Genomic DNA, 12091 nt, shown 5'->3' with positions numbered 1-12091 from the left:
ATTGGTTTCAACTCATAGCTAGTGAGTGGACTTTCTTAGTTGTTTGACGGGAAACCTCATCTTGTGGGACTAGTGGAGTTGGGGATAGTGAGGACAACAAATGAGCAGCTCAAGGGGAGAGGTTTGGCTTGGTGACCTGGATGTATTGTTTGTAGATATAAGAGACATGGTGTAACTGGAATTCAACAAAACAATATTGGTATCACACTAGATGTAGAAAAGTGCTTTCAAATTCATTTTACTTAGAGATGCATCAATCATTTTGAAACGTTTTATAGTTTTACTTCCTTCAGTCATTGTAATGATAATACTTGAGGAAAAACCTTATATATCATCAAATGAATTGCATTAGACTTATGAAAATAGTTGAGACATTCTTACCACCCCTATTAAAATTGTCCTTTTTGCATTTCTTTGTGTGGTTGATTGTAGCTTTTGTTCATTCGAGTGTGACCACTAATAATTAATGGTACAGGTTCATCTATTCCTTGTATGTTCATGCATGTATAACAGCATATCTTATATGACTATGTAACATCATATATTATAGGAATATCTTAGGTTAATAACATTCGTAGTTTCTAGAATTTCAAAATAGGAAAGCTAGTGACACTGATCATGTGCATTGAGATACTCAACTGTTGGGACAAATTGTAACAGGGAACCTTCAATATAACTGAAAACCAAATATAATAGTCTTTACGAGTGGTTCTTACTTGAATTCCAAAGTTTGTAGCATTTTTTTTTCACATTTTATCATTATGTTCTGTTTTTTCTGTTTTTCAAAATATAATGATAAAGATTTGTTGTTTGGCCAAATTTCAGTATTGTTTATGCTGTTTTACATGCTAGAAATTATATAATGGTTCTTGGTATTTAGTGTCTTTACTTGATGAAATCATTGATAGTATCATAGTACACTTTTGAATTAATAAGTGTTGACTCATTATGTATTTCTTGCAGGTGGAATTATTGAAATTTACAGGGTCTAGAATATTAAAGGGCATTTCTGAAACAGGAAAGGCATTTCTTCTAATTCTCGTAACTGACATTTTTTTAGGGTAAGTTATATGCTGCAATAGAAGCTGTGTGATCTTCAGTTGGCTTTCCTACACTTGTTTGTTACTTTAGAACTATAATAGACATTTTTGTTTAGTATATGCCCGATTTCTCTTCTAATTGACATGAAACCCATTCATATGCTATATCAAATGAATTTTGCTTAAACTTTTGCAGAGGTACAGTTGATAATATGTTGTTTCTTCAACTTATTTGTATTAAAGTTATTTTGTCATGTTTATATAATGGTCATTCAGTAGTTGTTATTTTAGGATCTTTCCTTTTCCTAGTTAGTTCTTATTTAGAATGTTTCTTTTTGGTCTTTCATTTCCATTTTAAAAACTTTGCTTGTAATTGCTTATTGAAGGAGCCTTCGTCTCCTTTGTTAATACAATCATTCAATCGAGAATCATTTCATGGGCATTAGAATGAGTTAAAGGTTTTTTTTTGACGAGTTTTTTAAAAAAATTGTGGGTATTTACTTGGAATTTATTTCTAGAAGTTTTTAATGATTTTTTATGAAAAATCATGGTGGTGGTGTCACCTAATTTTTTTTTAGAAGTAATGACGATTTTTCCACAAAATCTTTGTTTCAATTTTTTGCCAATTTTTTATCAACAAAAATTGAAGTTTTTTGAGAAGCCAATCTTAGTGTCTCCGGATAAAGAGAGGAATGGCTTTGGTACCCAACATCAATCTTAGTGTCTCCGGATAAAGAGAGGAATGGCTTCGGTACCCAACATCATGTTGGAAGGCATTAAGAGCTTCAACAACAAGTGGTAATCTTGGTCACATTAAGAAGTTCTGCAGAAAGTGGTTGGCTGATCAGAAGTCCAACTAGGGAGGGTCTCAGTAGCAATCTTATGTTGCAAAGCGTTTTGAAGAGGAGTCATCCTTCTATGCATTCGTGGCCAAATGACTTGCAGATCATGTCAAGTTTTCTGTACAGTAGTTAGTAAAGGGAACATTAAGGGAGGGTATTAAAGTTATTTTGTAATGTTTATATAATGGTCATTCAATAGTTGGTTTAGGATCTTTCCTTTTCTTAGTTAGTTCTTATTTAGAATGTCTCTTTTTGGTCTTTTGTTTTTGTTTTAGAAACTTTGCTTGCAATTGCTTATTTAAGGAGCCTTTGTCTCCTTTGTTAATACAATCAATTCAATGAATTATCATTTCAATTTATTGTATGTATGCTAATGAAGTTTCATATGTTATTTGTTTGTTTAAACTTCAATTTGACTACAATATTAAAATATACTTAATTTAGTTATTCATCATCTTGATTAGCCAAGGTTCTATTTTGAATAGGGATGTTCTACGAGAATCGGAGCATCACAATTGGGGTCATCTTCATAAGGGACATTGAGGTTTAAGCAAACAACTAAATTCATTATGGACATCCTCAACTTCGGCTTTGGCATAGGGAAGAATGAATAAGCCTTGTTTTAAAAGATCTTCCAATGCCTAGAAAAGCACCTAAGTCTATGTCAAAAACCTAAGCAAAGTTTGTAGTTTTGGCCTGCAAAAAGTTCGGCAAAATCAGACCTTTTTGCTTGAAAACCTCCATGGACATCCTTAACTTTATGCAGAGTTTCTCCAAAGCTTCTGCAAGTTCGATATTTGCTGGACTTTTGGTCTGAAAAGGCCTTGGAAAATGCGGAAGCAAATATGGATTTCCGCCAAAGTTAAGAGCGATTTTGGTGTTTTTTGGACTTTTGGTCTTCCACACCCAAATGTAAGACCGAAATTCACCCAAAACATGATGGGGTTTTGGAGTTTGCAGAAGTCTTTGTCACCCAAGACCAAATTTCAGATTGAGGTTCATATGTTTGTAGTAAATGGAGATGAGTTTTAGTCATTCCTAGATATCAAAGACCTCCTCCTAGACATGAGCAAAGAATTGCAGCATTAAATCTATATGTTTAGATGGATATAGACTAAGGAGATAAAAGAGAAGCAAGGTATGGAGCTGAACTAGGACCTAACCTCGATGTTTGCCAAGGAAACAACTTCATTCCCTAAGTTTTGCCAAGGTTCATGACCTTTCCCAAGCAAAATTTGGTTTTTTCTAGACCAAAAGCATTCTAAAACACTTCCAATACCGAACTTCACACCAAAGTTGATCAAAAGTTGAAGAAAGTTTGGAATTTGCAGAACATTTTTCTTGCAAACTCCATGGAAAACACTGAACAAAACACCAAAGTTGACCATTTCTTGAGAAAAGTTCAGTATTTTTTGATCTTATGGCTTGTAAGCCCCATCGAAAAGGCCAAAGTTTAGGCCAAGTTTTAGGTATGACAGTCCAAACCATAGAAACAAGACTCGGACTCGGCGCGGACTTGGCAAGGGTTGTTGTCCTCATTTTTGTTTTCAAAACTGATGGACCATTACATAAATTTTTTGTCAAAAAATGAAAATTTTTATCTGTGGCACACTTCCTGAGGCAGAATTTTGCTTCGCTCTTGGACTGCCTTCATCCACAGTCCGTTCTCGAACCACGTTTCAAATCTCATCGCATTTTGGGTTCATTTGCTATGTCTTTCCTTCAATTTCGGGTTTTTTCTCCCTGACTGCAGGTGGGAAATTTTCCTTAATTTGCAAGTTTTAATGATTTCCTTTCTTTTAGTCTTTGTAGGGAAATTTTTAGCTAATTACAAGTGCACTTTATTGAAAAAGAATTTGTAACTTACTTTTTATTTCCCCCTTGTTGCTTTTTGGCTTTTTAAATCATAATAGGGATTTTTTGGATAAGTTACAAGTTAATTTTAAACTGCATATTTAAAAAGTCACTTGTAATTATTTTTATAAAGTTCCTATTTTAGTGTTTTTACTTGTAATGGGATTTTATTCCCTTATTACATGTGTTAAGTTATTAAAACTTGTTGAAAGGATTTTATTTTCCCCTTTACAAGTTATTGTATTTTTTATATCTCTCTCGAAAATCCGATTTTGCTTAGAATGGAGAAAAGTGACATTTAAAAACTTGCAATTGAGTCTCAAATACCGATTTGCTCCATAAAGAGAAAATAGAGGCATTTAAAACTTGCTAAAGGGTTTTTAAAACTCGATTTTGCCTTGTGAAGAGAAAAGTGAAATTTTAAACATGTAATATGAACTTCAAAGCCTGATTTTCACTATTACATGCAAAATTGAACTTGTTCTTTGTTGGTGTTGGAAATAAGCCACACCCGGACCGACGATGGATTGGTCCAAGAGGGGCCAGTAGCTTAGTGGTAGAGCACTCCAGCAACGTATGGAAGGTCCTAGGTTCGTGTCCTAGCTGGTCCATGTCTCAACATGGTATCAGAGCTAGGTCCAAGCTAGGAGCCCCAAGCACACGAGAGGTGTGGCTTAAGGGGGGGTGTTGGTGTTGGAAATAAGCCACACTCGGACCGACGATGGACTGGTCCAAGAGGGGCTAGTAGCTCAGTGGTAGAGCACTCCGGCAGCGTATGGAAGGTCCTAGGTTTGTGTCCTAGCTGGCCCATGTCTCAACATTTTTTATTTCCAAAAACCCGACCAACCAAGGAAGGCGAATTTGTTGAGGATTTCAAGCAAATTTTTGTGGAGATTTTTTGGGAAGAAGAGGCGTTTTGGATTCTTCCCTATTTCCATGCATTTTCAAACTATTTCCATGCCTTTTGGAGGTTATGATTGCTGGTTTTTTGGTATAGAACAGCAAACACGTGTTTGGTGAGTACCACAATTTTCTCCTTCAAGATGCCACGAACCTTTCATCTCCCAAGTCGTTTTTTCCTTTTCTTGTTTAGGCATTGGGGTTTGATGGAGATTTGACCGGTTCTTGTGCTATTTCCTTGCATTTTGTGCCACGTTTTTGCTGCTGAAGACGTTTTTCCTCACGTGGCTAGGTTTTTCAAGTTCCCGTGGTTGCTTACTTAAGGGATTATTTTCTTCTTTCAAAGATTGTTTCATCCTTTGAAGAAGCATTTCGGATTGAAGCAAGTTATGATTTCTTTTCTTCTTGTTTCATTTTCTTGTTTTCTTGTTTTTCCATTCTAGTTGTAAATTTGTGTATATGTTGGTTTTGCCCCAAAATTGGTTTTGTGAGAGAGATTTTCCCCTTTGCAAGGCAATTTGTGAATTGCATTGTTCTTCCCCATTTTCCCTCTTTACTTGTATTCGGGATTTTAAATCCCGATTACAAGTTGGATGAAAATAATTGATCTTCCCTTATGGTTATAGGAATTTAACAATCTTTTGTTGAAATTCCAAGTTGCAAAGATGAAAAACACCCATTCTTCCAAAATTGGGTTTTTAGAACCAGATTGCATGTTGAAAGTTCTTCCCATTCTCTTGAAAATGACATTCCCAAGAGCTTCCCATTTTTACCTATCCATATTGCCTATATCCGTACTTTCCGTTCACGTCATTTCCCACAAGTCTAATTCTCATTTTTCACTTATTTCTCCATTTTCCGTTTTACAATTATACTTGCATTCGGGTTTTAAAAATCCGATTGCATGTTCGTTCTTCCCCACTTGTATACTTGCAAAATTTCCCCCAAGATCCGAAATTGGTCAAAGTCAAATTTCCAGCATTCCCATTTTTTTCCCATCTTTCTCTCATAAAGTCGTGAAGTGCAACGGCTAGAGTTCTTCCCATTCAAAGAAGGAAAAATGTTAGTAGTAGCTGATTATGATGTTGCCTTAACACTTTTAAGTCTTCATCGCAGCATATCAGGTTATCCTCCAATATCAGATTTGCCATCATCTCCCATTTGGAAGAACATGAAATATAAATATGATAAGTAGCAGAATAAAGTTTCACCTTCGCAAGTTTCCTCTCCTTTGGATCGCATCAAGGACATAGAGATAGGGCATGTTGACATGTCAGAATTTATTAAGAGGGTGGAGGATCCGCAGGATAGCAATATGCAGCGGTTGTTGGACAACCACATCCATCATGCGTCTTCTTTTCCAGTGACTGCCCTAGAACTTGAATTTGTTTTTTCTTGTGCCCATCACTTTGACAAGGAGACGAGAACCATTAGAAATGATGATGGTGAGGCAATAATGTGCCTTGATGCAGATACAATTGAGAAAGTCTTCAGAATACCACCAACACCTGTCTATATGGAAATTTCAAAGGATAGTGCAGCTGAGTACTATGTCAAGAGGGAAAAGGACTGCAAATGTCATATTAATAGGTGGATTCATGAGCCACGAGCCGCCTTCACAAGATGGGCTAAGTTGTACCGTTGTGACTTTAAGTGGGAAATTGGAGACATCATTACTCTCCTCAATAGGATGATGGGTCTTGAACATTCTAATGTTTTTGAGCCTTGGATGTATCAGTTTATCATGTTCATAAGGCAGTCTCATCATATATCATGGGGAGAGATTATCAGTGATGCTTTGTGCGAGCAACTTGCAGCAGTCCCTACTACCGTGACTTTCTACATCAATTCATATTTAGTTATTTGGCAGCGTCACTCAGACATTTCCCTGGTCTTTCTACCAAGGGTGATCGCTCGCTTATATCTGTGTGGGAATATTATGATCAACTGCCTTTGAGACCCAATAGATTACATTTAAGAAAAGTTCAAGATGCATTCTTTGGTTACTTCAAGTGCCAGCTTGACAAGACTCTAAAGAATAGAAGGGTGTCAGATGAAGCATGGGAAAGAGTCAATGAGTATGGGTGCTTGTTTCTTCAATTCCTGACCTTTACTTATGTGAGAGTCGGATGCTATAGTGGGCCGCCATACATGCTTTCTAGATACCCGACCGATAAGATCATTCTTATGGAGTTGGGAAGACAGATCATGGCTATACACTCTCATTAGTTTGTCAGACATGAGGTTAGAATGGGGATTTCTACAACAAACACATTGAAAATTGGCCTGTATTCTATTGTCACATTCGTCAAAGCCAAAGCTATGGAGACTGAGATGCAGGAGATTAAACTCAAAAGGTTTAAGTCCAGGGTAGATTTTGACCTTCGGGGTATGAAGGAAAAGATCAAAAAGTTCTTCGTGTTTGTGCATCGTATTAAGGATATCTGGGTAGATCTCCGTACAGAAATGGAGGTGCTCAAGATGGACTATTGTAGGCTTACTGTTGAGTAGGTTATTGATTTGAACCCGGTGGACATTCTGCAAGGAATGATTGATGATGGGAATGTGCTTGATCCAGAGTACGTCTCACGAAGGGTTGAAGAAGCACCAATTCCTTTAATCCAATGGTCACATAAAGAATGCACTTCCATTCTTGAAAGATTTCAGCCTATCTTGGCTAACACCAACACTTGGCTCAAAGGTAATGGTGTTAGACTCATCAAGATCAAGGTTGGAAAAGAAGATGACTCTACGGGGCCTCTTGGACATAAGTCTGAGATTAAGATTGACAACAAGGAAGGTGCATCATCTTTAGGCACTAGGATCAAATTGCGGGTTAGTGGGGCAATAGTAATTTCTCCCGAGGAGGCGACAGTTCGTGGGAAAGAAAAATCCCGGCTTCACGTTCATGTGATTGATCCTGATGATCTAGAAGAAGGACAACAATCAGATGATGCTCCTAGGTCACTAGCTTCAGAGTCACCTCATGAGATTTCCTTCTCAGTTTCCATGGAGCTTCCTCTATCTGCTCCTGACATAGTAGTGGAGGAGTCTCCTCAGAATGCCGTCCCTATTTCAGCAGTTGAGCCTCCTATTGATCATCAACAAGAGTGTTTGCTGGAAATCTTCGAGGATATTCCTGCATGCATTCATCTATCAGAAATTGATACCTCTACTTCTAGCTTTGAGGAGTTTATGAAACAAACTTCATGTCCTCTGGTTACCGAGCAAGCCATGGTTGCCATCCAGACAGATATTGCCCTCAGGATGACCATGGTTGCTCAAACATAAATTGCTTCTCCTTTGCTTGCAACTGCTACTGAAGGAGAGTTGATAGCTTTACCTCCGTGGCTTAGTTCTTTTACCCCAAAGAGGAAGTAGCAAAAAATCTCCCTTGATGTCTTTGATTATCAGCAACTCAAGCAATCTAGGCCCAAGGTTGCTAAAAAAGCTAAGACAATCTCAAGGGTAACAGTTGATGGTAGTAAGATGAAGGTGGCTGAAATTGTTGAACCTCTTGTAGATAAGCCACATGAAGAGATGTCAGTTGCTGATTACAAAGTCACAAGGGTAGAATTGGGTAAGCAAACACATGAGGTAGTAAAGCATGATGCCCAGTATTTTGTAGCTTCACTAGTACAACAGTATGATGTGCTTCTAGCCAAGGAAGACGAGCTAGAAGAGGACAATTTGCAACTTGTTGCAGCTGTTCGTAAGTTCACAAAACCTGCTAGTGAAGTGAGTAATCCTTCAAGTTTTACTGAGGCACGAGAATCAATCCATGGAGTTGAGAGAGCTGCTCAAAAGGTACAAGCATTGGAATCCTGGATTGATCAGCTTAATAATCTATGTGCACAAATCTTGAAGGAGGTTTTTCAAATGATGGTCAAGTTGAAGACCATTGAAGAACAATTGAACCAATTTTCTGATACTTTCAAACGGAACTTGGAAAAGGTAGAAGACAACTTGACTATTTGGCTTAAAATTCCTCAGCAAAAGTTAAGTGTTCTTCTAGAACATCAGGTAATTCCTTCAAGAGTTGTGTACTTGGAATATCGGGAGCTCTTGGAGAACAAAGCCCTTGTTCTTAAGTCACTTATTGAAGACATTGATGATGTTATGAGGTTGCGAATGGAAGTTTTTTAGGATATGATCTCTCATTGTCAGAAAGCTTCTTGCAACATCATGGGTCATGATGGGGAATTATTGGCAGAAGAAAAGGTTCTCTCTGATTTGCAGTTGAAGATCTGTCAAGAGTGGAAAAGTGAACCATTTTCAGCAGCATCCATTCAAGCCTTAGTGACTTATTAAGCTTACTTGCGGGAAATTTAGTCTTCCTTTGAGAGAAATAATGCCACAATCCTTCGTTGCAGCAATGTTATCGTGAAAACCATGATCGTGGCCAAAAATACCAATGAACCGGATCTTGATGAGCTGCAAATGATCATCTAGAAGTTCGAAGGATTCATGTCTTTACACGCTGCAGCTTAAGTGTTTTTCAACACCTAGTTGTATTTTCCAGAATTGTAATCTCTTAGTTGTAGTTTTTCTTTTGACAAGTGACATGTAAAACATTTTGTAAATTGCAAGTCAAGTCTTTACTTGCACTTTTGTAATTACATGTAAAACAACTACAAGTTGCGTGCAATTATGACTGTAGTTGGAGTAAGTCATAGTTAGCTATTGAATAAGTCTTGGTGGTTGAGAGAATCTCTCAAGTTAGTTAGGATCCTCCCACGTTTTTCTCAAGACTCCTATTTTATAAATACTTGAGGGGTCTATTGTAATCTTTATCTTTTAGAAAGCAAGCAAAACTCTGTCAAATTTGCAGCAAAGAAGTCGTTGAGCTTTTATGTGTAAATTAAAGAATTGAAAGGAATAGAAGAAAATTGCTCAAGCTTTGAGTCTTTGTGCTACATTCTTGAGTTTGTGTTCCATATTACCTTTCTTGCAAGTGTTTCCTTGAGAGCTTAATCGAATTTAATTTGCAGTCTTTAAGCTGCAAGTATTGGAGATTAATTTAGTCAAAGTAGAAGTTCTATTGAGAAAAGTTGTAAGACTTTGTGCTTGCACTTGTTCTTAAGAGAGTTTAAAAGTAGATCTTGTGAGAAATAGTTGTGAGTCGTTGAGCTCACACTTGTTCTTGCTGTCTTGTGTAGAAAGAATAAGATATTTCAGTCTTTGTGCTGTTATAATTTGTTCTTGATAGAATTAGTATAGAAAAGGGTAGATAGGACTTGACATAATCAAGACTTTGAGCTTGATATTGTTGTCCCGTTCCATCCCGAAGGAAGTGACGAAAGTCTTTGAGCTTTCAGGAAACTTCATTTCCTTTCTCTCATTTCATTTCAAAAAGTTGTTACTGCTATTTTATATTAAATTGCTATCACTTTTTTGTGAAGAGAAAAGGATATTGACTTTCTTGCAAGAAGAAGAAAGACTGCTGTCCCATCCCATATTATTTTAAAGCTGTAGATAGATAGGGGGAGCCTTCCCTTAATTAGGAGAGTTTTACTCACACACTGTGGTTGAAACCACAATTTTGTATATTTCCCCAAGTGTGGAAAATTTTCAATCAACAAGGGTGACTCGACTTGGGGCTCTGGCCTCGACAAAAAAACTTGGCCAGGACTCGGCAAAGTGAAAAACCCAAGAAATTTAGAGATTTTTAAGGATTTAAAACTTGTTTCATGCACTCTTTATTAAAGAAACCTTCAATACACAATAACATCTGTTAATGTATTAATCTTTAGGTTAAAACTTAGTAATTTTAGGTTAATTTTAGTTTTGTTTGATTTTATTAGTTTTTGTACAGTTATAACTTATTTGTTCCATCCGACAGTTTTTGTGTAACTGTGCAAACTGTTCGCTGCCTTTATTATGCAGCAAGTACTTCTTGAATACTAATCGAAAAGTGTTTCATTTTATTTTTGTCATTTCATTTACATTTCTGCCCTAACAGTGGTATCAGAGCGGAGAAATAAGAGTAGAGAATTCTACAGAAACAATAAATTGATTGATATCAATTTATTTATTCTCTATTTTTAAAGGATTGAGAAGTTATTTTAAAGTTGCAGGCCTTGCAAATTGTGTTTATTTATTTTAAATTCAGAATGCAGTCTATTGTTTCATTGATTGGAGAAACTTTAACAGGAAAAGATAATTGGATGGAATGGCATAGAAAAATTGAAAACTCTCTCATTTTTAATGATTTATGGTCTAAAATTTGTGATGGAAATGCCCAACCTACAACACCAATTGAGGCTAAAGAAAAAGAAATTTGGGAATATAAAAATTCCAAAGCTTTGGCTTTAATAAGAGCTTCTGTTAATGGAGATGTGTATCGACATATACAAGGATGCACATTTGCATGGGAAGCCCTTCACAAATTAAAAGATTTATTTGATTCTCATTCAGAATTAGAGTTTATTCAGTTACAATTAAAATTGTTTAATCTTGAATTGAAAAATGGTGATGTTATGAGTTTGGCTTCTGAAATCAGAGCTATAAAACATGATGTTGATGCTGCGGGTGGAAAAGTTGATATCTATCTCACTGCTTTCATCAAGGCACTTCTTCCAACACATTCCACTTATCTAGAGTCTCTTCAAGCAAGTAATTAATTGAAAACCATTTCATTTGATAAATTGGTTGAAAAGTTAGCAGAACGTGAAAAAGCTTTTGGAAGGAAAATAGATAATACTACTGAAAATGTTTGTTTTGCTCATCAAAAAGAAAAATCTATCAATAAAATCTCTTCAAAGTATAGTTATAATGATAAAGGAAAAACTAGAGGTCAATGGAGGCAACATGATAATCAAAATGATAAGCAGTATTTATATTGTAAAAGATGTGGTAGAAAAGGTAGTCATGAAGCACATGAATGTAAGCTCTCATGGGACAAGATAGAAAGTTTTGGAGAAAATTCATTTAAACAGAAAGATAAAACAAAAATGCACAGTGATGATAAAATTTCAGAGGATAAAATTTCAGGAGCAGCCCAATTTGCTTGTGACAGTGATAGTGATCAATATGTGCTTTCTGTTTCAGATTTTACATCTAATTCCTCATGGTATGATTCTTGGATCTTAGATACTGGAGCCACACAACATATGACATTTCGGCGTGATTGTTTTGAAGAATTTCATGAAGGTGCCTATGGTCCAATTTATTTAGCAGATAAATCTAGTTTGAAACCTCTTCGAAAAGGAACTATTCGATTTAAGTTGCCTAATCTTCAAGACCTTGTGCTTCATGATGTATTATTTATTCCAGAATTACAACGAAATTTGCTATCATTAGTATTGATTCGACAAAAAGGCTATTCTATTTTCTTAAAAGATGGGTAGGTTGTTGTAAGAAAAACATCTAACAATCAAATTGTTTTCACTGGGTGTGAAGATTGGAAGATTATTAAAATTAAATGGTGCATCTACTTCTAAAAATTTTGCATAT

The 12091-nt window shown here is 36.2% G+C and overlaps 1 protein-coding gene across 4 annotated transcripts in view; it reads left to right on the top strand.

Moving 5' to 3' along the window:
* The window catches only part of LOC131062016 (chloroplast envelope membrane protein), a 226372-nt gene that overhangs the window by 152032 nt on the left and 62249 nt on the right, over positions 1-12091 (top strand). For 3 of the 4 annotated variants that reach the window (XM_057995872.2, XM_057995869.2, XM_057995870.2), the window contains one exon: positions 964-1061. In XM_057995872.2, the coding sequence (XP_057851855.1) occupies positions 964-1061 (98 nt within the window). The remainder of the gene's footprint in view (positions 1-963; positions 1062-12091) is intronic. The other variant, XR_009110644.2, reaches the window with a different exon arrangement.

Source organism: Cryptomeria japonica, chromosome 2, assembly GCF_030272615.1.
Source record: "Cryptomeria japonica chromosome 2, Sugi_1.0, whole genome shotgun sequence".
Taxonomy (NCBI): Eukaryota; Viridiplantae; Streptophyta; class Pinopsida; order Cupressales; family Cupressaceae; genus Cryptomeria; species Cryptomeria japonica.
This window is presented reverse-complemented; position numbering and strand designations above follow the sequence as displayed.